Here is a 26940-nt window from a genome sequence, read left to right as displayed (position 1 = left end):
GGTTATTTGATTAGGGATACTACCTAATCACAGGATATTCTAACCACCACCATTAGCATATATCTATACGCCCGTCCCAGGTGGACGTGCACTGGGTAGGCATCTGACCAGCTGGCACACCAACTGGGCAGAATTCCAAGCTTCCTTACAGTGATTTAAACCTAGATCTTTTAAATTTAAATGAAAGTCTTTAAGCCACCGGACTACCGGTGACCGTTAGTTTAGATGAATTATCCTCTTTGTGATTATAATGGAGCCATGGAAAAATTGGAGAAAGATGGAACCCTGGATTGTTTCTTTTTTTAAAGTGAAACAGGCCTCATTTTGAAGAAAATTACTGCATCTAGTCGCTTTTGTAAGTAATAAGAAAACTATTTGAAAAACAAAATCAATTTTTACAAAAAAATGAATTTTCGTGTACAAGATCGTGTTTGTAGCGATAGCTGCAAACTAGTAAAAAATGAACTTGACCAATTATAAATGACATAATGACCAATTATAAATTAGTTTTTTCCTGTCATAAATGGCGGGAAAAACCTTGATTTTTCTTGACTCCTCTAAAAATGAAATCCCACTCAACTCCCTACCAAAGAAAATTATAAATAATTTTTAATTGTATCAAATTACAATTTTCGGTTTTTGGGGCTATGAGGCTAAAATCTGTTTTACTTATTGTTAAATAACTGACACTATAAAAATAGTTTAAGAATATATAACTATTGATATATAAGTTATAAAATTATAAATATAAGGATAGATATTCATAAATATATTTTATTACTTTTTTGTGGGAATGAAGTCCAGGTTGCTTGAACTACGATATTCTGCATCAAAGGCATCGTTTTTCTCTTTTTTCCCGTATTCAGATTGCTGGGCATTGGAAAAGACGTGCTTTTACGATTAAAAAAAATATTTAAAACAAAATCAATATTTTACTGAGAACTGCATTTTCATATACTATATAAGCAATGTTGTCATAGTTTCATTAGAACTATGACATAAATAGAAAAACGCTATATTATGAAGTTACCTAAGATGCAGTGATTAATGTGTCATGACTCTGACGTCATAATACAAGGAGTAATGACATCTCCTTATAATATACTCCAAAGGCTGCAGGTTCAAATCCTGCCAGAGACAATTTTTTAAAGACCAGCCCAATTTGTGTTTTAAAATTGGTAAATTTCCTCTTAAAAATGCAAACTTGAAGGGTTTAGATTTCAAACCTAAAAACAGAAACCGGGGGATAAATTTTAAAAGCCTTCACTTTCAAACACGCCTCAGATTCTAAGCACTCCATCGCCTGAATTGCTTCGTGAATATGATTTTCTAGCTGGTTTTTTTCTTTGATTGATTTTTACTTTTTCAACATATCTGAATTTTATGACCTGAAGATCATTGATAAATTTAAAGCCGTTCTTCATGAAAACGAAAGAAAAGAGGAAAAGAGAAAAAGAAAAGAAAAAAGATTGTGAAAATCCTATTGATTATCCTCCTATAGTAAATATCGATGCTTGATGGTGCACGTGCGGCGAGACCCACACGCGCAAATTTTTTTTTTGAGCATTTAGTAAAAACAGATGCGATTTAGTGAATTTTTCATTTCAGATTTAGTAAATTCTTCCAGGCCAGGGTGGCAACACTGACTCAGAGTCCCAACTTAGAGAAAACGGCGTTAACTGGATCTCATTGGAACTCTTCCAAAATTATTAATACATAAAACAATTTTGATAAATAATGTAATTCCTCAAGAGAAAGTATGAAAAAGTTGTATTAAATTATTTACACAGAGTCATACATTTTTTATTAAAATGTTAGTTGCAAAATTTGAACAAAACCGGGTTTTGTTTGACCAATATTTATGAAACATTTTTCAAATTATATTTAATAAATATCTTACTTGAAAATAGACTTTAAATGCATTAGTAGCATATACCGAAAATATAAATGCTGAAAGGAATAATTGAAATGTTGATCAAGTTTATAATGTTCATCGCGACCAGGGTTGCCACCAGCTTAAAAACAAAATCCCGATTTTTCTTCTAAAGAAATCCCGAAAAATCCCAGAACACGGTTTTTAGACTATACAATATAGGGCTGCACAGTGATGACGTGAAAATCAAAACGCGTAATTTGAAGTACGGTGAAACGTGGTTTCTAACTAACAACTGATTGTCAATATTCCTAGTATTATTTCTGTGAAAACGTTCTGGTAGATTAGTAGGATCTACGACAAATATTTTAGGCCAAAGTAATTCGCCAAAGTTCCAAGAAAACTTGTCGACGCATTAAAGTTTCATCGTTATTTGAATTTCCCACCCAAGAATTGACGTCACACTTCGCAGCCATATAGCGCGTCCAGACTATCCGATTTCTGGAAAATGAGAAGAAAATCTGGAAAAAAGAATAGTCGTCCAGACTAGGCAGTTTTTTCCAAAACTTGGTGGTTTTTTCAGAAAATATCTGTACAAATTTATCAGTGCCATCCTCATCAAATCAGTTTTTCTGAGCCAAAACCTATAGAAAACAAATTTAGAGCCTCAGTTAGACAATTTACCTTTTTTATATTCAAAACCATCTTAGACATCTATTTTTATTTATCACTTATCGTGTCTAATCATCTCCTTTTTCTGGCATTTTTTCCAAAAAATCTGTCCACACTACCACTTCCGTCCCATTTTTCCATTCTCTGACCCTCTGATTCTTCCTGCCCAGAAAACATAAAAATGGGACGTAAGACATGTCTAAATTCCAAAAGTTTCCGTCCCATTTTTCCAGAAATTGGATAAAATGGAGTCCCTTTCCCTTTTACCATACCTGATTTTCTGTTTAGCAAAAGTCTCGCCAATCAAGAAGCGGACAGCGGAACTGTCATCCGTTATACAAAAGCATCCTTTTGAAATAAGTATCCTTTTTAACAGAATAAGCACAATGCCGTACGCTTTTTAATTACCTTCTCTGAGATTAACTTTGCCCAAGGCATTACACGGGGCAATATTAAGTACAATCATAAGAAAAGAAAATCATCACTGTTTTGTTTTGAATTCGCCGCTCGTCGTTACATTAGAGTCGAATTTTCAAAAGTCAAATCCCGAACGAAAAAATCGTTGCCCCAGTGTACAAGCGCAAATCCAGAGGGAACAAACGAAAACAGAGATTTTTATAGCAAAAAAATCTTGGTTTTTCTTACAAGAAATCCTAAAAATCCCGGACACAAAAAAAAATACCGGACTGCGAAGAAAATCCCGGAAAACCGGGATTAATCCTGAATGGCGGCAACCCTGTACGGGACTCCTTGGAATTTATTTTTCAAAATTACTGACCAATAAATCACCCTACTAAATACCGACGTTGAAGCTAAAAATTAAAATGAAAAATGAATTTTGAATTTAAATTTGTATTATATAAGTTTTTCTTTAAGTTGAATCTTCGCTTAATTTTCTTTTCTTTCTTTTATTTAAAGATTTCACTTTAAAGTTTTCTACTTCAATTTCGAATCCTCAACACGAGGTTGTCTGCTTGGTTTAAAAAAGTAAGACTGTATAGTGCTTAAGAGCTGAAAACTATGCGAAGAAAACACTAAAAATTATTTTAAATCACTCATAAATATTCAATAATGTTTTCGCTAAGAGTGCATTACATGACCCATACCAAGAAAGTATAAAGCCCACTACAAGCCTATTTTAGCTTACAATATCAAACAGCTTGGTAGCCTAATAGCCTAGTTTAGGAAAGAAGATCTTATGGAGGAATCATAGTAGGCCTACATTTGCCGTGTTTGTGCTCATTGATATCAGTTTTGTGGTTTCATTCACAAAGGTATTTAAAACAAAAAGAAAAGTATCCTACCATTAGATTCCCTATTTCATACTCTCATGAAGGTTAAGAACTGTGGCTCATCAGAAAGAGACATGCTAGAATAAAAAGAAAGAAATTATGGTAAATTTCTAAATGGCACTCTATATTAGCTAAGATGAAAGCAAAAATGTCATTTGATGCCTTTTTTTTATGCTCTTTTGTAATTCAATAAAATAGCCTTCACATGTTTTTCTAGGTAGAATCCCATGTATAGACATGTGTCTAGCCAGACTTCAATGTTTAGGCAATGAATGTTCACAAGTTCAGGATTCAGGAACAGGATGATTCCCCACTTGTGGTAAATTTGCAGGTAGCACAATAATTTAGCTAGGATGAAAGTGAATGCATCATTTGATGCCTTTTTTTTATGCTCTGTCATAATTCAATAATAGCTTCTGTTGCAAATTGCATCTTGAGCCCTTAAAGGGGCCCAAAAGGTATTTTATATGAATTATGAAAGAGAATAAAAAAATCATCAAATGATGTTTTCAATTTCATCCTAACTAAATTATATGGTCCACATCAAAGTTACCATGAGATTTAGGTAAATTTCTACCAAATCATATTATTGACTTACACATAAAGTGAATATACCACTCAATGCCTTTTTTTCTGCTGATTACAAATATAATAATCATTTCTATTGGAAATGAATTTCAGCTCCTCCCCCCCTATATATGCCAATTCAGGGTATATATTTCTATAACCTAACCTAACCATGAATAGGCATATATAGGGGGGCTGAAATTCATTTCTGATAGAAGTGATTATTATATTCATAATCAGCATAAAAAAGGCATCGAATGGTGTATTCACTTTATTCCTAACTCAATAATATCATTTGGTAGAAATTTACCAAAATTTACCCACCCCAATCACCCTAATGTGCAAATATATACCCAAATTGGAATATACCCTGAATTGTTGACAGCACAGTTCGTATTTGTGTTGCCCAATAAATAAGGTTTGTATTGTTATAAATAAATATTTTTGGAATATATAACTCTTGAACAACTTATTTATAAACTAGTTATATGTTTTAAACAACTTTTCAATAACTTAACTGCTGTTGATAACTTCTTTGTGTGGTTACAAAAATGAAATACCTTTGGGGCCCCTTTAAGGGCTCAAGATGCAATTTGCAACAGAAGCAATTATTGAATTATGAAAGAGCATAAAAAAAGGCATCTAAGATGTTTGTACTTTCATCCTAGCTAAATTATCATGCCACCTGCAAATTTACCCTTCTTGCTGTACACCCCAGGAACTTAAGTGGCTATCTAATCTTCATGTCTTATTCTTCAAGCACATATAAAGTTTCTTCTTTATGAACTGCTTTTAAATGTCCATAATTCTTCCATTTTTCTTCAAGAACTCTATTACAAGACTTGTAATCACACAATTTTCTTCTTCACTTTAAAATCCATGAAGTAATAAATTTAGGCTTGGCTGCCTTCTCTTAAGTCTAAAAAATTCCACTATTTCTTGTCCTTCTTCTTCACTCAAATGGCACTTCATTAACAAGCATTCAACTGTCTCTAAGCTCCCACATTTGGGACAATTGTCACTTTCTCCCCAAATTCTTGCTTTGTAATATCCAACTCCTGCATGGTTTGAATGAAGGTGGAATATTTTCTTTGCTTCAAATCTATTTAATTCTTTATGTGATTTAGTTTCCATTTTCCTTTGATTTTTCAAAGTGAAAAAAAAATTCTAGTCAAATCCCTGTTTGATAGATACCCTTCTTGGTTCAATTCTTGAATTACTTTCCCAAGCGTCATATATTCTAGAGGGATGTCAAATTCATTCAAACTTATTCCAACTTCAACTGCAGACTTAGCATACATGTCTGGAATTTCATTCCCTATGATTCTGTTATATTCCTTACTTGCCTGCTTACTTTGTGTATGTGTGATGCTATATATATTGTTGTGCTTTTGCTTATGCTTGCCTTGTGGTTTGCTTATTACTGTATTATTTCAGGTTTTGTAACCTGGGTTTCTGGAAGTAAATATTTAAAGAGACAAATTGTTACATGGTGTCAGAGTAGAAGATGGATACCAATGTCCCATATCCTGGGCTGAATTGGGAATCTGACAATCTAAAAGAGGTGTGGATCTGATTTAAAATTCATGCTAATATAATGTTTGATGGACCATTGAGTGGAAAAAATGAGAAAATAAAGTGTTCATATCCGCTAATTTGGCTTGGAGAAAAAGGACATGATGTGTGCAGCACTTGGACACTAGCAGCTGATGAAAAAGACATTAATAAGTGTATACATTGCAAAATTTGATGACTACTTTAGTCCACAATCAAACCCCATATTCTCCTGATATACTTTCCAAAAATGTGACCAAAGGGAAGGTGAAACTATAGATACAATTAAATTAATGTCTGGCTTTGCATGCATTGGCAGTTACTTGTTGTCCAGGTTTAATAATTTTTGCCTTAACTGGATGGTTGTTTTCGTTAATCCAAATCTTCTGCACATACGTGATTATTCTCATTTTTTTCTTGTCTCTAAGTCTAATAGACCACTTTCTGATAACAGAAAGCTAACAGGTGTAGTTCTCCTGGCTCCAAATGCTATCTTTATGGCTGAATTTTGGATTACATCCAATCTCACAATTGTGGAATGGCAAGCTGTTACATATATTGTTGATCAGTATTCCACTTTAGGCATAATATATTTTGTATGGTATAATATTGAATAAAGCATTCTGCTGATAAACCTCCAGATATATAAGCTAAACTCTTGTTATATTTATTTGTTTCAGGCATGCTTCCAGGTTAGCTTATTGCCCCCCACTATGCCTAGTATTATTGCTTCATTCACATATTCTATTAGATTTTCATTCAGATATATCTTTGGGAGGGCTCCAATCATTTTCCTAGTGAACACAGTTGCTTTTGTTTTTGCTGATGAAAATTTCAAATTGCTTTCTTTAGCCCATTTGTCTAATTTCTCTAAGACATGGGCCATTAATTTCTTTAATTGGTAGGTGTCTCGAGCCATAACTCAGACATTATTATCATCCGCAAAAACAGTTCCTCCATCATCCTTTTCACTAATAGGAACGTCAAATGATCCTATATTATACATGTCAGGGCCCAGGACTGAACCTTGAGGGACCCCTCTTTTGGGGTACACTGTAGTCTCTGATAATATTTCTCCAATTCTTACTTTGACTCTTCTTCCTTTCAGATAATCCTCCAATAACATTAGCATTTGACCTTTGATTTCGGCTATTATTAGGCATCCAATCATTTTTCTATGAAGCATGTTGTTAAAAGCACCCTTAATATCTAATAAAAAAGCTGCTAGTATCCATCCGTTTTGCAAAGCAAATAGTGCCTCCTATTTTAAGCATGTAAGACTGTCCTCTGCACTTTTGTTTTTACAAAAGCCACATTGGATGTCTTTCAGGATTTTTTTTTGGTCCATCACAACTTCTAGCCTTTTTTTTTATCATCCTTTCCATCACTTTTCCAACCACAGGGAGGAGGGTAATGTATCTGTGGTTTTTAATCTTTAGAGGATCTTTTCCAGGCTTTGGTAACATTACTGCTTCTTCGTATTTCCATACATCTGGGAAATTTTGCCATCTTCCATCCATCATTTATTATTCCCAATAATACTTTTAGCCAAGATGTAGGGAGTGCTTTAACAAATTGTGGTAATATCTCATCAGGACCCAGAGATGTATTTGGCAATTTTCTTATTACATTCCTCTGTTCTTGTTCAGAGGAAGGTCTGTTACATGGCTCATCTTTTCCCTGTGTCCCAAGCTTGCTGACTTTCAACTTTTTGCTTTTTGTTTACAAGAACTGTAGTACCATACATTATTGGAGGGTTATTTCTGCTTGAAATAGGTCCATTGTTTATCTTTTTTTTATAAATTCATACACTTTTGTAGTTGGCTTTCTAAAGGCACTGTTTTCTGGAACTTGGCATATGCTCTGTTTTTTTTTTCAATATGATTATGTAGACTCGATTCCAAATCATATGTTCTTCTCCTTTTCATGAAATCCTGCTTGGCTTCAAATCATTCTTTGTTACACCAGGTAGAGGTTTTGTGAGCTCTCAATTCTCTACATGGCACTATTTTTGCCTATTTTCATTATTGTGTCTTGATATAATTCAATTGTCCTTGACAATTCTACTTCTTCGTCTATTAATGACTTCACACCAAATTCTTCAAATGCCCCAGTAAGAAGGGGCCAGTTCACATTTTTTATCTTAAATTTTTTTTCATGTTGCCCCAGTGAGGACCTTCTTCATCAAGAGTGCATAATATAGGATAATGATCACAAGACAACTCACTTAAAGCATCACATACTATGTTTAATTTAGTGTATGTTTAATTTAGTGTATATCATTGGGCTTCATAATACCAAGTCAATTGTTGTTGTCTCTCCTGTCTGAGGGTTTAGCCTTGTTGGCAAGCCACTAAGTACCCCTAAAGAAATTGAATTGTTTATTAAACAATTCTCTAGGCTATTACCAGAATTATAAATAATTCTGCATTTGCACCAAGATCTGCTGTGTGTATTCATATCACTAACTAATATCAAATCTTCTCTAACTGGAATTTTACTGATAGATTCTTCTATTCTTTGTCCCATCAGTCCATTATTTCCATCTGGATTATAAACACATATAATATTTGCTTTCCTGTTGTCATAGGTGGCGCAGTATGGCTGCCTAAGTAAAGAACAATGTTGGCACAAAGTATTATTTATTTTTGTTTATTTTTCTTGGTCTTAGACCAGGGCACTTCGTGGTTGTCTTAGAAACTTCGAAAGGGGCTCATTTGATTGGAAATTGGAGTGGCTTGTGCCCTTTTCAATAGTCAAAAGTGATTGGAAGGCAACTAACACCTCTTCCACGCCTACCATTTCCCCAAAGACATCCAATAAAAATTTTAAGATAGCCATTTTGTTCAGCATATTTGATTTCGAGAAGGAAATTATGTTTTTGAGGAGGACATTCCCCCACAGTCCTCAGTGCAAGGGTTGTAAGTTATGCCTTGGGGGCATATAAGGTTTCTATAGAAACTGTTGTTGTAGAAACTTAGAAGGTTCATTCAATTGGATTAAAAAGCTAGTGCCCATTTTAATAGTTGAAAATGATTGGAGGGCAAATAACCCCCCTGTCACGCCCCAAACACATCCAATCAAAATTTTGAGATAGCCATTCTATTCAACTTAGTTGAAAGTTCTGAAAATTAGGTGTTTGAGGATCACAACCCCCCACCCACAGCCCTCAGGGCAAGGGTTGTAAGTTATGCCCTGGGGGCATATAAGGTTTTTATAGAAAATGTTCTTTTAGATACATCAAAAAGGGCTCATTCGATTGGAAATTGAAATGACTAGTGCCCTTTTTAATAGTCGAAAGTGATTGGAGGGCTACTAACCCCCCTCTCACGCCCACCTTTTCCCCAAAGACATCCAATCAAAATTTTTAATAGCCATTTTGTTCAACAAAGTTAAAAGTTTTAGAAATTGGGTCTTTGAGGATGATAACCCCCTCACAGCCCTTGGGGCAGGGGTTGAAAGTTATGCCCTGGGGACACATAAGATTCTATAGATAGTGATGTTGTAGAAACTTCAAAAAGGGCTCATTTGATTGGAAATCAGACAGGCCTGGGCCATTTTTAATAGTCGAAAGTGATTGGAGGACAGCTAGCACCCCTCTCACACCCACCATTTCCCCAAACATATCCAATCAAAATTTTGAGATAGCCATTTTGTTCGTCGTAGTTAAAAAGTCCAGAAATTATGTTTTTGAGGATGACACTCCCCCCACAGCCCCCAGGGCAAGGGTTGTAAGTTATGCCCTGGGGTCATATAAGTTTTTTTTAATAGAAAGCGTTGTCATAGAAAATTCAAAAAGGAATCATTCGATTGGAAATTGAAACGGCTAGTGCCCTTTTTGATAGTCAAAAGTGATTGGAGGGCAAGTAACCCCCTCTTACGCCCACCATTTCCCCAAACACATCCAATCAAAATTTTGAGATAACCATTTTGTTGAACATAGTTGAAAGGTCTGGAAATTATGTCTTTCAGAATGACAACCCCCTCAAAGCCCTCATGTCAAGGATTGTTTGATATGTCCCGGGGCGTATAAGGGTTTTATAGAACGCTTTGTTGTAGAAACTTCAAAAAGGCTCATTCGATTAGAGATTGAAAGGGCTAGTGCCCTTTTTAATAGTTGGAAGTGATTGGAGGGCAACTAACCCTCCACTGACGCCCATCATTTCCCTAAACACATCCAATCAAAATTTAGATATAGCAGTTTTCTTCAACGTAGTTGAAAGTTCTGGAAATTAGGTCTTTGAGGATGACAACCCCCCCCTAGCCCTCAGGGCAAGGGTTGTAAGTAATGTCCTGGGGGCACACAAGGTTTTAATTGAAAGCGTTGTTGTACAAACTTCAAAAGGGCTCTTTCGATAGGAAATTGAAAGGGCTAGTGCCTTTTATAATAGTTGAAAGTGATTGAAGAGCAACTAGCGTACCTCTAAGACCCACCATTTCCCCAAACAAATCCAATCAAAAATTTTGAGATAGCCGTTTTGTTTAACGTAATTAGAAGTTCTTGGAATTAGGTCTTTGAGGATGACAACCCCCTCACATCCCTCAGGGTAAGGGTTGTAATTTATGCCCTGGGGGCATATAAGGTGTTTATAGAAAGCGTTGTCGTAGAAACTCAAAAAGGGCTCGTTTGATTGGAAATTGAAAGGGCTAGTGCCCTTTTTAATTGTCGAAAGTGATTGGAAGGCTTGACATTTTTGTAGTAAAGATTGATGTGGGTACAATCTATTTTTTTTTTTTTTTTTTTTTTTTTATAGACTTGGCCACTTTGTATCAAAGGAGCTGTCATAAGAACTTCGAAAAGGGCTCATTCGATTGAAAATAGAAAGGGCTAATGTCCTTTTTAATAGCCGAAAGTAATTGGAGGGCAACTAGTCCCCCTCCCATGCCCACCCTCCCATTTGTCCATTATGTTTAAAAACTAAATGTTGCCTTAAGATTAAATAAAAATGCACTGTGTTAATGCTAATTTCCAATAAGGCATCTCAGCAGTATCCCAAGAACAACTGAGGGTATTATCTTCAATCTTTCGGGGCTACTTCTGCTCTTAAAATTTAACTAAATAAAAACAGCGTAAGTGTATCCAAGCTATCAAACAAAGTAAACAGATTTTTTTTTGCAAATGGTATCAAGTTTTCTATTTCAGGTCAACTAGAGGAGGTATGAAACTAAATTAAACGCTACTAATTGTGTCCAGATTTTTAAAAGGGTGTATGTTGCTAAAAATTGCTGAAAATTTTTCTCCATCATACTAACATTAGGCCAAACTATAAAGTCTTAAAAAAGTTTTTACTTTTATAACTTTAATAAATAAAATAATATTAACATTTTGATTAATAAATATCAGTATTTGTATATTAAACTGACACATTCATAATGCACATTCATTTGTGTTTTTTTCAGTAAATTGCAAATTATGTTTTGGTCTTGGGAAGGCATAGGGGTTTTGAGCATTACTTATGTTAATTTCTGCTTGTTTTGAGTTTGACTCGGTTATTTATTGTAATTTCTGTTCGTTGTGGATTTCATTTATTTATCGATGCTGATTTGTGGTATCATGCTTGGTAAATTATTGAATTTATTTTTTCTCATTTTTGGTTTAATGGGGCTCTTTACTTTTCTTTGAAAAACTCACTTTGTGGAAAAAGTTTTTTTTTAATTAATTTCTGTTCGTTTTATATTGACATAGTCTTTTCAAGGTAAAAGAAAATAATAGTTTAATTCTTTTTGTTTTTTTTACAGACTTTATAGTTTGGCCTGCTATTTGCATGCTGGAGAAAATTTTTCAGCTATATTTAACAACACACATCCTTTTGAAAATCTGAACACAAATAATAGTGTTTGATTTAGTTTCATACCTCCTTTAGTTGACCTGAAATAGAAAACTTGATACTATTTGCAAAAAAATCTGTTTACTTTCTTTGATAGCTTGGATACACTTACGCTATTTTGATTTGGTTAAATTTTAAGAGCAGAAGTAACCCCGCAAGTTTGAACATAATACCCTCTGCTGAGAGGCCTTATTGGGAATTAGTATTAACAGAGTGCATTTTGATTTAATCTTTTGGCAACATTTAGGTTTTAAACATAATGGGAAAATGGGGAGGGAGGGAGTGACCGGGGGAGGGGGATTAGTTGCCCTCCAATCACTTTTAACTTTTAAAAAGGACACTAGCCCTTTCTATTTTCATTCGAATGAGAACTTTTTGAATTTTCTACGACAACTCCTTCGATACGAAGTGCCCTGGTCTAAAAAAATAATGATACATTTTACCCACATCGCTCTTTACTATAAAAATGTCAATCTTTCCAATCACTTTCGACTATTAAAAAGGGCACTAGCCCTTTCAGTTTCCAATCGAATGAGCCCTTTTTGGGTGTCTACGTCAACGTTTTCTATAAACACATAATATGCCCCCAGGGCATAAATTAGAACCTTTGGCTTGAGGGCTGTGATGCAGTTTTAATCCCCCTAATTTCCCTAATTTCCTAATTTCCATAACTTTAAACTACGTTGAACAAAACGGCTATCTCAAAATTTTGATTTGATGGGTTTGGGGAAATGGTGGGCGTGAGAGGGGGGTTACTTACTCTCCAATCACTTTTGATCATTAAAAAGGGCCCTAGCCCTTTCAATTTCCATCTGACTAAGCTCTTTTTGAAGTTTCTACGACAGCGCTTTCTATAAAAGCCTTATGTATCCCCTGGGCAAAACTTACAACCCTTGCCATGAGGGCTGTAGGGGGAGTGTCATCCTCAAAGACTTAATTTCTGGACCTGTCAACTAAGTTGAAAAAATGGCAATCTCAAAATTTTGACTGGATATAATCAGGGAAATGGTGGGCGTGAGAGGGGGTTACTTGCCTTCCAATCACTTTCGACTATTAAAAATGGTACTTGCTCTTTCAATTTATAATCGAATGAGCCCTTTTTGAAGTTTCTACGAAAACGCTTTCTATAAAAAAAATATATTATACACCCCTAGGGCATAACTTACAGCCCTTGCCCTGAGGGCTGTGGGGGGAGTGTCATCCTCAAAAACATAATTTCCGGACTTTTTAACTACGACAAACAAAATGTCTATCTCAAAATTTTGTTCGGATGTGTTTGGGGAAATGGTGAGTGTGAGAGGGGTGTTAGTTATCCTCAAATCACTTTCGACTATTAAAAAGGGCCCAGGCCTGTCTAATTTCCAATCAAATGAACCCTTTTTGAAGTTTGTACAACATTACTATCTATAAAAACCTTATATGCCCCCAGGGCATTACTTACAACTCTTGCCCCAAGGGCTGTGAAGGGGTTATCATCCTCAAAGACCTAATTTCTAAAACTTTTAACTGCGTTGAACAAAATGGCTATTACAAATTTTGATTGGATGTCTTTGGGGAAATGGTGGGTGTGACAGGGGGGCTGATGAACAAGACAAAATTAGTGTATACCTTGCAAAATTTGATGAGTACTTTAGTCCACAATCAAACCCCATATTCTCCTGATATACTTTCCAAAAATGTGACCAAAGGGAAGGTGAAACTATAGAACAATATGCAACTGAACTGAAAATCTTAGTGCGTGACTGCTCATATGGAGCTACAATCGTTGACAAAATGGTCTGTGATTGTCTCATCTTTGGAACATCATCCCAGAAGATTTGTGAAAGACTACTGCAGTCGGGATCCGAATCGACCCTCTCAGATGCTATCAAAATAGCAAGAACTTACACAGAAACCCAGGTGCAACTTAAGACTATGTCAACAGAATCAACTAGTCATGGAAAACAAGAAGTTGATATCATCAAAGAGAGTCAAAATAGACTGTGGTAACCTAATCAAGACCGAATTGAAAACCCACAAATGTTATTTCTGTGGTGGAGAGTATTCACATAATCACCAGTGCCCTGCAAAAGGTAATATCTGCAGTAACTGCAGAAAACCCAACCATTTTGTGCGCATCTGTTGTTGTAGCAAAATGACTGTTAACATCATCAGTTCTGAAGCTCAACAAACTGACAAGCTGTTCATCCATCAACTAATGATAGATAAAGCTGATGAACAACCATATGCTAAACTAAGAATTACCAACCAGTTCAGTGTGAAATTCAAGATTGAAAACAGGGGCATAATGTAGCATCATTACCAGGCAGACAGTGGGATGACTAAATCCAAAACCTTCCATCCATCCTACAAATCACCTTTTAACAAGCTTTTGTGGTCAGACTATTCCCGTCATGGGGACATGTAAGATCAACTATACCTACCAAGGAAATAATAGTCAACCCATAGTTTTTTGGTAGTGCATTCAACCCCTACTCCTATCTTTGGTTTCAGTGCGAGCCTTCAATTGAACCTGGTAAAGCTGATACTTAGTCTTCAGCCTGGAAAGCCCAGCACTGATAAGATACTCACTTAATTTTTCTACAATATGCTGACGATCTGGTGCTATGGTCATCCGGCAACACCTTTGAGATTGCACAGTAAAAGCTACAAAAATCAATTTTCCAGTTTGGAAAATTCTCTCAGCATTCAGGTTTGCCCGTTGGACCCACCAAGTCAAAAATATTTCAGTTCTAACGAAGGTAGAACCCTGTGAATAAAAAACTAACTCTAAATAGACCAACTATTCTAAAAGATAACCATATTAATTACCTAGGTCTCATGCTTCACCAAAAACTTAATTTCCACCTCCACATTTCAAACACAAGAAAAAAAATACTATAGAAAAACAAATATACTAAAAGGATTTCTTTCCATACCCTGGGGTGTGGAAAGTTTTATAAATCATATATAAGACCCCACATTGACTATGGGCTCATCGTCTGTGGTGCATGTGCAAAGACCCGGATGCAAAAAAATTGAAACAATACAAAATGATATAATACGTCTCATATTTTGTCTTATGAAACCTACAAGCACCAAGTTTCTGCTTATGGAGAGTCTATTAACAACAATAAGGGAGAGACGTAGCTTTCTCTTGACAAAACATCTACAAAAATTGAATCAAATAGCTCACACACCCTGCATAATTGGTTAAGAAATCCAGCCATGTATAGAGGCATTGCAGAAGAGTATGCCAATATTCAGAAGAAGTTCCCTGTACCGGCAAAGTCTATTGCACCTACTTTCCCCCAATCCCCTCCATGGAATTGGTCATTTCCCATAATAAATACTGATTTCTCAAAGTGGAATAAAGATTTAACCCCTATTGGTTTTGTCCAGAAAAAAATTTGCTGAAATTAATACAATTACTTATAAAAACCACTTCCAAATATTTGTTGATGGGTCAAAAATGAATGAGAAGGTAGCAAGTGGTGCTTTCCTTCCTCACCTGAAAATTGCAATGGGTGAGAGATTGTATAATAATGTATCTATAATGTCTGCTGAGTTAAATGCCATAATCATGGCATTAGAACACCTTATGGAAAGCCAACCTTTGATTGCGAATTCAAAAAATATTATAGTCTATTCTGACTCTTTATCAAGCCTTGAGTTGCTGGCCTCAGCTCCTCAGTATAAGTTGGACATTGACAGTTATCATTGTCTCAGTATTATAGATAATCTTGCTTCAAGTGGCATAAGAACTTATCTTCAGTATATTCATAGCCACTCTGGTATAAGTGGTAATCATCAGGTTGATGAAATAGCAGAAAATACTATAAATATTGACCAGCCAAGTGGGAGACCAATCCCCATTAGAGATATTTACCGATGGAGACTATCAGATATTACGTTTAATAAGAATAATCCTATCCTTTCCCCCTTTCCCAATAAGTATTTTTCTAAAATTTATCATAGAATTTGTTCTGGAACAAATGGACTAAACTTTCTTGCCTTCTCGTACCAGTTTCCTCATTCAAGTGGTTCAGTTCCCCTGTCCCCTCTTTGCAGGTATTGTAATATGAATAATGAAACAATTGACCACTGCCTATTTGAATGTAATATGCTGACGTCTGCACAACATACCTTGCTTTGTAAACTGTTAAAATGCTTCAAACACCACAAAATATCACTATCAGCCAAGAGCCTAGCCAACTACACCTGCACACAGAGCATAGAAATCGAAATCTATCATCTTATATTTGAACTACTTGAGTCGAAAGATCTACTGAAAGATATCTGAAAATATCTTATAAATAAGAGGCAATCAAGCCAGTAGCTCTGTAGCCCACAGAGTGAAGCAAAAGGAAAAGGGCTAAATAGTAACTACTGAAAAGCCTGCCTGGTGTGAAATAGAAGAAGAAGAAGAAGACCAACTGTCACTTTTTGTGTCAAAGGACAGTTTCTGAGGTGCACATATCGTAAATTTAGGTTCATAATAGGTTCATAAAAAGCGCAATCAAAATTTCATAAAGTTCATATTTTTGTGGCTAAAAGTTCATAAAGTTCATATTTTTCACAAAAAATCTAGTGGGAGGCCTGTAAATCAAAATAGCGTAAGTGTTTCCAAGCTATCAAAGAAAGTAAACAGATTTTTTTTTTTGGCAAATGGTATCAAATTTTCTATTTCAGGTCAACTAGAGGAGGTATGAAACTAAATTAAGCACTACTATTTGTGTCTAGATTTTTAAAAGGGTGTATGTTGCTAAAAAATGCTGAAAATTTTTCTCCAGAATAATAACATTAGGCCAAACTAAAGTCTTAAAAAACGTTTTTACTTTTATAGCTTTAATAAATCAAATAATATTAACATTTTGACTAATAAATATCAGTATTTGTATATTAAACTGACAATGCACATTCATTTGTATTTTTTTCAGTAAATTGAAAATTATGTTTTCGTCCTGGGAAGGCATAGGTGTTTTGAGCCTTACTCATGTTACTTTCTGCTTGTTTTGAATTTGACTCGGTTATTTGTTGTAATTTCTGCTCGTTGCGGGTTTCATTTATTTATCGATGCTGATTTGTGGTAGTTTCACGCTTGGTAGATTATTTAATTTTATTTTTTCTCATTTTCGGTTTAATGGAGTTCTTTACTTTTCTTTGAAAAACTTATTTTGTGGAAAAAGTTTTTTTTACATTAATTTCTGTTCGCTTTATATTGACATAGTCTTTTCAGGGTAAAAGAAAATAATAGTTTAAATCTTTTTGTTTTTTTACCGGCTTAATAGTTTGGCCTGCTATTTGCATGCTGGAGAAAATTTTCAGCAACATTTAACAACATACACCCTTTTAAAAATCTGGACACAAATAATAGTGTTTAATTTAGTTACATATCTCCATTAGTTGACCTGAAATAGAAAACTTGATACCATTTGCAAAAAAAATCTGTTTAATGTCTTTGATAGCTTGGATACACTTACGCTATTTTGATTTGGTTAAATTTTAAGAGCAGAAGCAGCCCCGCAAGTTCGACATAATACCCTCAAGTCGTTCTTGGGATACTGCTGAGATGCCTTATTGGGAATTAGTATTAACACAGTGCATTTTGATTTAATCTTTAGATAAGATTTAGTTTTTAAACATAATGGGCAAATGGGGGGCGGGGGTAACCGTGGGAGGGGGATTAGTTGCCCTCCAATCACTTTTAACTTTTAAAAAGGGCACTAGCCCTTTCTATTTTCAATCGAATGAGCCCTTTTCGAATTTTCTACAACTCCTTCGATACGAACTGCCCTGGTCTAAAAAAAATAAAAAATAATACAATTACCCACATTGCTCTTTGCTATAAAAATGCCAAGCCTTCCAATCACTTTCGACTATTAAAAAGGGCACTAGCCATTTCAATTTCCAATCGAATGAGTTCTTTTTTAGTTTCTACGTCAACGCTTTCTATAAACACCTAATATGCCCACAGGGCATAAATTACAACCCTTGCCCTGAGGGCTGTGAGGCAGTTTTAATCCTCCTAATTTCCCTAATTCCCTAATTTCCAGAACTTTCAACTACGTTGAACAAAATGGCCATCCCAAAATTTTGATTTGATGTGTTTGGGGAAATGGTAGGCATGAGAGGGGGGTTAGTTCCCCTTCAATCACTTTCGACTATTAAAAAAGGCCCTAGCCCTTTCAATTTCCAACTGAATAAGCCCTATTGAAGTTTCTAAGACAGCGCTTTCTTTAAAAACCTTATATGCTCCCTGGGCAAAAATTACAAACTTTACCCTGGGGGCTGTAGGGGGAGTGTCGTCCTCAGAGACATAATTTCCGGACCTGTCAACTAAGTTGAAAAAATGGCTATCTCAAAATTTTGACTGGATGTAATTGGGGAAATGGTGGGCGTGAGAGGGGGTTACTTGCCCTCCAATCACTTTCAACTATTAAAAAGGGCACTAGTCCTTTCAATTTCCAATCGAACGAGCCCTTTTTGAAGTTTCTAAGACAACGCTTTCTATCAACAAAAACCTTATATGCCCCCAGGGCATAACTTACAGCCCTTGCCTTGAGGGCTGTGGGGGGAGTGTCATCCTCAAAAACATAATTTCCGAACTTTTTAACTACGTCGAACAATCTGGCTGTCTCAAAATCTAGATTGATTTTGTTACGGGACATGGTGGGTGTGAGAAGAGTGTTAGTTATCCTCCAATAACTTTCGACAATTAAAAAGGGCACAAGTCCTTCTAATATCCAATCAAATGAGCCCTTTTTGAAGTTCTGGGGAAATGGTGGGCGTGAGAGGAGGGTAAGTTGCCCTCCAATCACTTTCAACTATTAAAAAAGGCACTAGCCCTTTCAATTTCAAATCGAATGAGCCCTTTTGAAGTTTCTACGACAGCGTTTTCTATGAAAACCTTTTATGCCCCTAGAGCATAACTTATAACCCTTGTCCTGAGGGCTAGGGGGGTTTTCATCCCCAAAGACCTAATTTTCATTACTTTCAACTACGTTGAACAAAATGGCTATCTCAAAATTTTGATTGGATGTGTTAGGGGAAAAGTTGGGCGCGAGAGGGGGGTTAGTTGTCCTCCAATCACTTTTGACTATTGAAAAGGGCACTAGTCCTCTTAATTTCCAATCAAATGAGCTCATTTTGAAGTTTCTACGACAACACTTTCTATAAAAACCTTATATGCCCCAGAGCATAAATTACAACCCTTGTCCTGAGGGTTGTGGGGGTATGTCCTCCTCAAAAACATTTTCTATCTGGAAATCAACTACGCTGAACAAAAGGGCTATCTAAAAAAAATTATTGGATGTGTCTGGGGAAATGGTTGGCGTGGAAGGGGTGTTAGTTGCCCTCCAATCACTGTCGACTATTAAAAAGGACACAAGTCGCTCCAATTTCTAATCGAATGAGCCCTTTTCGAAGTTCAAATGAGCCCTTATCGAAGGAGACAACTCCTTCGATACGAAGTGCCCTGGCCTAAAGAAAAAAAAATAATACATTGTGCCAACATCGTTCTTTACTTAGGCAACGCGATTGCGCTGCCTATGATTAATAAAAGAAAAACTTTGCAGAAAATAAGTTTTTCAAAAAAAAAATTAAAGGACTCCATTAAACCAATAATGAACAAAAATAGAATCAAATAATTTACCAAGCATAAAAATACCACAAATCAGTATCAATAAATAAATGAAACCGAAAACAAACAGAAATTAAAATAAGTCAAAACAAAACGAGCAGAAAATAATATGAGTTGAGTTCTAAACCCTATGCTTTCTAAAAGTCTGAATATAATTTGTACTTTACTGAAAAGAATTCAAATGAATTTACTGAAAAAAATGGGCATTGTCAGTTTAATATACATATGCTGATATTTATTCCTTAAAATCTCAATTAATTTTTTATTTCTTCAAGTTATAAAAGTGAAAATATTTAAAAGAATTTTATTTCAGTAAAGTACAAATTATATTCTGGCTTTTAGAAAGCGTAGGGTTTAAAACCCTACTCAGATTAATTTCTGCTTGTTTTGAGTTGGACTTATTTTAATTTCTGTTTGTTTTTGGTTTCATTTATTTATTGATACTGATTTGCGGTAGTTTTATGCTTGGTAAATTATTTTATTTTATTTTTGTTCATTTTTGGTTTAATGAAGTTCTTTACTTTTATTTTTGAAAAATGTATTTTGTGCAAAAGGTTTTTTCGATTAATTTCTGTTTGTTTTATATTGACAGTCTTTTTCAGGGAGAAAGACCGAGCCTCTTCTGAAGTTAAACAACCATCCCTTCCATAAAAAATTGAAAGGGCAATAGCCCTTTCTAAAAAAGACGTTAGAAAATACGGCCAAAAACAGGAACAGTATGATATTGCCTGTTTTAACTGTAATAAACGCGGACAGTATGCCTCGGGTTGCCGCACAACGAACAAAAATCACGACAATAACTACAGAACAAGGGACGATGGTCCCAAGGGAAAACAGGACTATCTAAGAAACGATCGGTATCACAACAATCGATCCCGAGATAATGGGAAAAAGTTTCAGACGCATAAGAGGACCGCATAGGTTAGAAGCCCCAAAAATATGAAAACTTGCGAATTTGCAGAATCACACAAAATATCTGGTGAACTAATGGTAAATCGGTGGAAATAGCTATTGATTCCTGCAGCAACCAAACCTATGTACGGAAAGATTTAATAGAGAAAACTTACATAAACTATGAAAATAAAGTGGCAGAACTATGCTACTATGGAGCAAAACATAAATGTCCAACGACTCAGGTCATAAAAGAAATTGCCAATATAGAAGGAAAGAAGGTTAAAAGGAATTTAAAGTAGGTGTTGTACCTACTCTTGCAGTAGACGTTTTACTAAGGGGAGACTTCGGCAATACCGGAAACCTTCTTGCACTAAAAGTAACCTCCATGTCTAAAAAAGTAAATGCGGTGACACGAGACCAAGAAAAAAAAGGAAGGCTAAGCTACCCACTTTTGAAAATGAAGATCAAAATATATAAAACCAATTTCAATTGTGCAATGAGATGTTTATAAAGAATGCAAAACTAAGAAAACCTAAAAGTCAAAAAAGGGCAGACAAAAAGTAATATAACTAGAAACAAGAAGAATTATTGACCATAGATAGAAAACCAGGAATAGCCAAAGATAAACTACACTACCGGGGACCGGGGTCAACCCGAGTGACTTTTACATAGTTTTCAACTTTAAGGCCCTCTAGGAGACAGCAGGGTGGTAAAAAAAAAAAAAATCTGAAACTAGTGCCAAAAGTGTGGCTTTTGCTACGAGATGACACCCTGTGACGCTTAATATTGCATCTCTGTTGTAAGTACTTCATTTTTAAGATAATGTCGATTATCAAAGTCACCCGGCTTTGGGGTTACTTTTACAACCAGCTTGGACCATCAGCTTTAAGACTATCGGATTTGCTGTAAAAACCGTTTATTGGTATCAAATATATCAAAGGCGATAAAAAACATCAGTTATTACAAAAATCACAGAAAAAAACTAAAAACAATCTTCAAAACTGACCAAATCAGTTGCTTCAGTTAAGAATAGCCCTAGGACATCCTAAAACCGGACAGATCTACCCCAAAAACCAACTGACTAGAGGTTCTTAAAGTGCCACCGACCTCAGAAGTCTTTGGCAACACTATTTCTACCTGGCTTGCGTAGACACAGCTTGTTTCTTCTGTCAGCACGAACCTGTGGCTCGAAGAAGCCATGCACTTGAGAAATGTAATTTGCTACTCGATGTAGATTCCAGCGTTTTTTTTTTCACCCTCGCTCAGATCAAATTACCTGTCAACTCTGGCTACGTATTGTAATGTGGACTTCTTTCCAGACAAATTTATCACAAAATAGTCCCCCACCGTAGCCTGACCCTGTCTGTCAGGGTCTTCTGCAGGTCCCATACTGATATCTGAGTCTGAACCGTCGTCAAACTGAGGGTCCTTTGGTAAACTGTCAGAACTGACATCATCTTGAACAGACTGTGGGGATTTCCTCTTCAAAGTCTTTTACTTCTTTCTTCTGATACTTTGACTTTCTCCAGGAACAGTATCATCCGAGTCAGAGCCGTCATTGTCTGTCGCACTAGTCGTCTGCTTCATTTTTTTTTTTGCTCCTCTTGACTGTGGCATTTATAATGTCTTCATACGAAATACTTTTTCCTGGTGCATTTTCCAATCTTCGACGCCGACACTGTGGAGCGATATCATCTTTCCCATAGCGCATACGCGCAAGCATCTCTGTAACTGCTTGTCTGACAGTTTCGACAGCGTCGCTTGTAGTTGAGTCTTCCGTGGGTATTTTTGCAATGACGGCATCTTTGTTTATGGGAAATACTGAACAAGCCTTCAATCCGTTTTTTATAGTCTCTGCAGATGTTTCCCCCATCTCATCCCATAGTCGAACGATTAGGGTCTTAAAGTGCTCTTTGGAAACTGTGGACTTGTTTGGATGGTGTGTCATATATTCTGTTAGGACCTTCCGCCACACTTGTCTCATAGGACCAAACAGGGCAACATCTAGTGGCTGAAGAAGGTGGGTTGAGTTTGGTGGAAGACAAACAAATTTTATGTTGTGTTCATTACAAAGACGCAAGACCCTCATATCGATATGCGATAAAAGATTGTCACCGATCAAGACTTTTGGTTCATCTGGGCCAAACTTCTTTGCCCACGGGACTATGACTGATTCAAAGAATCCATGGAAGCAAGTTGAATTGAACCACACAGACTTTGATCTGTTGAATCGAAAGCCCTTTGAAGCTCCTTCAATCCACGTATTTCAGAGCTTTTCCGATTTAAAGACAATATACGGCGGAAAACGTTTTTCACTAGCAGTAGCTGCTACCGTTATAGATGTTGCTGATTTCGTCTGATGCACTCGCTCGGAATATTTTACTTTGCGTTTAAAGATAGCCTTCACTCGTCCAGGATTATCAGACAGGTTTGTTTTGTTGTAATTGACAATGCATTCAGGCTTAACGTTGCAAAGCGTCTCCTCCAGGCAATCAATGTACGAGCTCACAGTCTTATAGTCAACTTTGCTGTGGCTTGAGCTAATTTTCTGGCAGATTCTGTGGCTTAGTTGATTCGAGTGTCTTTTAAGAAAGCTTCCGGCCCAGTCAGCTTCTTTTATCAAGGAACGACTTGACAAGGAGACGGAGATCAAACCGTGTTAGCGGAAATCCCCACTCAGACAGACGAATCAAATGGTGAGTAAGAACTGTTTCTTCGTTCATTCCAAGAACTGTCTGCCCGCCGACTTTTTTTTGGTGCAGGCCTTTGCTTTGGTTCCGAAGAGTACCGTATGGAACTCCGTAGTCTTTCGCTGCAGTGTAGGTTTTAGCCCCATTCTTCACAGCTTCAACTGCCTACTCAAATGCTTCTTTGGTAAAAGCCTTGTACGGACAAGCGTCAGGCTTTCGTTGGTAAGTTCTTGTCATCTGAAAGAAAAAAAATCTTAAAAGGAAACCACAGTAAACTAATCGTGACGTTTAAGCTCAGTTAGATAGACAGATAGAGAGATTTTTTATTTCCCATAAATAAAAACAAACACAAATAATTAAATAAAGTTAACAGAGAGCTAAGCTCAAGAGAAGGCTATCAACTATTACATTAATTTCAAATACACCAAAAATAAAGATAAAAAAGATAAACAAAAACATCATAAGAGGGAGAAGGACAAAGGAGGCTATCCAAGCATGGCAAATTCCAAAAATTATACTAAACAAACAAATTATCAAGTAGAATCACCCTGGCGTCAAAGCTTAATAATATATTCTACTAATTTAGTCTTTAAAGTGATCGGCTATTAAGGTTTGAAATTTAGTATTTAATTTAAGCCTATTTGCTATAGAAGGATTCTTATGGCTTTATTTTGCAATGTCCGGAGGGGTTTAAAATGATTAGGAAATGTATTTAGGTAAATAAGGGGACAAAATCTTAGGTATGATTCTATTAAAGAATGATAGAAGAAAATATAAAAAGAAAGAGGTTAAAAATTAAATCAGAACATATCAAGGGGGACTTTGCACCCTGAAACCCTTTCTCCAAGGGGTGACTTTGACAAGTCACCCGTCTCCTTTCGTTTTAAGGTAAATCCTTAAATATTTCCTGGGCGACTTTCTGATCATGTTTACAATCCTACTAATGCCCCACAACACAAAAAAAGTCACCTGTTCTTTCATGGTCAGACAAATTTTCAGTACCCCTAAACATAACGAAAAGTACTTACTTTACACAACCAGTTCACAAACAGACAGTCTTTACTCGATTGACGCCATTTCCACACTGACTGACGAAGATAATCTAAAGAGCCATCTAGAATTTTCTCAGATTTTTTCGTCCACCACCTGTCGTCAAAAAACAAAAGAAACATTTTTCCATGGTTGTGTCAATGTCACCCCTGATTATAAATCTCACCCCGGTTGACGGGTAGCCGGAATACTCAGGGTAACCTCCGAAAAATTCGCAGAATTGCAAACAAATGATAGAGACTGCAGAAAAATAAAACTAGCCCTAAAGAATAAAAAGAATCCGCAAGCTAAACAATTTTCCAGTAATGGAAAGCTAAATTACAAAATAGTGGAGACTGTGGAAAACCCTTGAAAATTACAACTTTTGGTACCACATGAACTGAAAAAAGGGTAATAAAACTGGCCCACTCAAGCCCAACGGGGGACACATGGGATCCCAAAGAACAAGAGATAGAATCTTGCAGCGTTTTTGGAGAAAAGGACTGAGACTGGATATTTTCAACTTTTGTAAAGAATGCCTAGATTGCCAGTTAGTCTGCTTTCATGACCCCGCTTAGAGAGTTTGTTTTGACATATGTGTTTTGTGCCCTTTTTGGAAGAATACAAGTAAGTTATTTTCTACAGCCGTGTAGACTATTTTTCCAGGAACCGAGACGGGGTTGGAAAAGAGTTTGCAAGATATACCGTCATTTGTTATATCGACAGGGGGGGGGGACCCGTTTACTGTCAAAGGAGATAGCTAGAGATATTAATGGTGACCCAGGTTGGGGCACCCTTGGGCTAGAGTTTGGCCGTTTGGTTGTTCGATCACGTTACCATACCCTGGAGCAGGGTATACCATAAAAAGGGTACTAAACATACTCTATATTTACAGAACAGTAGTGGTGACCGTGGGCATTCCATTACAATATTTGGCGCCAGCGAGGCTCCCCTCCAGTAAGTGGTGTAGTACCATTTTCGCGCCAATGCCAGGTGGCAGCCGTGGCTACCAGTACGAACAGTGGTTCGCACCACTGAATCTTAAAAAGAGCACTAAAACTTCCCACTTTCAATCAAATGAGCTCCATCCAATCCTAAGTTTATGTCACCACCCATTCCATAAAAACCTTGTACACCCTGGGGTACAAGTTACAACCCTTGTCCATGGCTCTGGAGGATTGTGTCCAACTTAAAGACATTGGTATATGATTTTTGGACTAATGGTAACAAAATAGCTCTCACAATTTCAACTGAACGCATTGAGAAAGGAGGATGTCAGAGAGAGAGGGGGGGCTAGCTGATCTCCATCATGTATGACTCTTAAACGGGAACTAGAACTATATACTTCAAATCAAAAGTTCAAACAACCAACCCTTCCATAAAAACATTATATGCCCCTGTGGCATATAAGGTCCCCCACAGCCTTACCCCTAGACTCTGGAGGCTTCTGTCAACCCCAAAGTTCTTGTTATACATTCCTTGGACTATTTTTTATCAAATGGCTATCCCAAAATTTTTATTGGATGCATTTGGGGAAAATACAACGTGGGGGGGGTGGTGGTGGCTGCCCTCGATCACTTTGACTCTTAAAAAGGACACTAGAACATCTGATTTCCAATCTATTGAGCCCGCTCTAGAGTTTATACGACCATCCTTTCCATAAAAACCTTATATGCCCTTAGGGCATAACTTACAGCCCTTGCGCTAAGGGCTGTGGGAGGGTCGTCATTCTCAATGACATAATTTTCAGACCTTTCCTACACTGAACAAAATGGCTATCTCAAAAATTTGATTTGATGGATTTTTGGAATTGATGGGCGTAGGGGGAGGGGGGGTGTTGTTGCCCTCCAATCACTTTTGACTATTAAAAAGGGCATTAACCCTTTCAGTCTCCAATCAAAAGAGCCTTTTTTGAAGTTTCCACGACATCAAATGGCCACCTAGAAATTTCTATGAGATACATATTGTGAAAACACAAGGTTTTTGTAGGGGGGATCCGCCCTTTGATCACTTTGAATCTTAAAAAGGGCACTAGAACTTCTGATTATCAATCCAATAAATCTCCTCCAAAATTTATACAATCACCCTTTCCATATAAGTCTTATAGGTCCCAGGGCATAACTTAAACCCTTGCCTTGAGAGCTGTGGGGGGTATCATCCTCAAAGACATAAATTCTGGACCTTTTAACTACGGTGAACAAAATGGCTATCTCAAAATTTTGATTAGATGTGTTATGGGAAATGGTGGACGTGGGAATAAAATAAGGAATCTAATGGTACTACCCTTTTTGTTTTAATATGCTTCCTACTAAAAAGTGTAACCAATAAACCAATACCACCACATCTAAAGGAAACGTGCTAATGAATCGAATGAGCCCTTTTCGAAGTTTCTACAACAACTCCGTTGATACAAAGTGCCCTGGTCTAAAAAAATAATAATAATACATTGTGCCCATATCACTCTTTACTTAGGCAGTGCTTTGTGCTGCCTATAATTTCCTTCAGAAGAGCTGTAACTCTATAGTGTTGCTGTCACATGTTATACAATGTATAAAACGTTGTACAATGCATGAAATGAAAAAAGCAACAAAGAAATTTATTGTTAGAGCTTTTTATGGGTCCATTGGGGGAGGGTGCTTTGTTTAAAAATCAACCATGATATTTACAAAGAGCCAAAAATAAGGAATCTAATGTTACTACCATTTTTGTTTTAATATGCTTCCTATTGGACAGTGTAATCACTAAACCAATACCACAACATCTAAAGGAAAGGTGCTAATGCAATAAAAGTAGTACTATTAATCCTAGGTCCTTTATTTTATACTTTTTACCAATATCATGGTTGCGTTTCTGGCACCCCTTACCCGCTAATGTTCTCAGGTATAGCCATAATAATAATTTCCTTCTTTGGTTTGCATCT

At 36.3% G+C, this 26940-nt stretch overlaps 1 protein-coding gene across 3 annotated transcripts in view; it reads left to right on the top strand.

Moving 5' to 3' along the window:
* The first annotated feature begins 3509 nt into the window (after positions 1-3509).
* Positions 3510-26940, top strand: part of LOC148939986 (GPN-loop GTPase 3) — a 76820-nt gene continuing 53389 nt past the window's right edge. Inside the window, exon 1 of one of the 3 annotated variants that reach the window (XM_089106468.1) lies at positions 3510-3532. Coding sequence is in view for 2 of the 3 variants with exons in the window: in XM_089106466.1 (XP_088962592.1) it covers positions 5912-5968 (57 nt within the window). In the remaining variant the exon portion in view is untranslated. Of the gene's footprint in view, positions 3533-3625; positions 3659-5841; positions 5969-26940 lie in introns of those variants that run through there. The other 2 variants (XM_089106467.1, XM_089106466.1) reach the window with 2 other exon arrangements.

The sequence above is a fragment of the Artemia sp. Qi Xiang Cuo genome, chromosome 20 (assembly GCF_049724085.1).
Source record: "Artemia sp. Qi Xiang Cuo chromosome 20, ASM4972408v1, whole genome shotgun sequence".
NCBI lineage: Eukaryota > Metazoa > Arthropoda > Branchiopoda > Anostraca > Artemiidae > Artemia > Artemia sp. Qi Xiang Cuo.
Note: the sequence above shows the minus strand (reverse complement) of the source record. Positions and strands in the feature narration are given on the sequence as shown.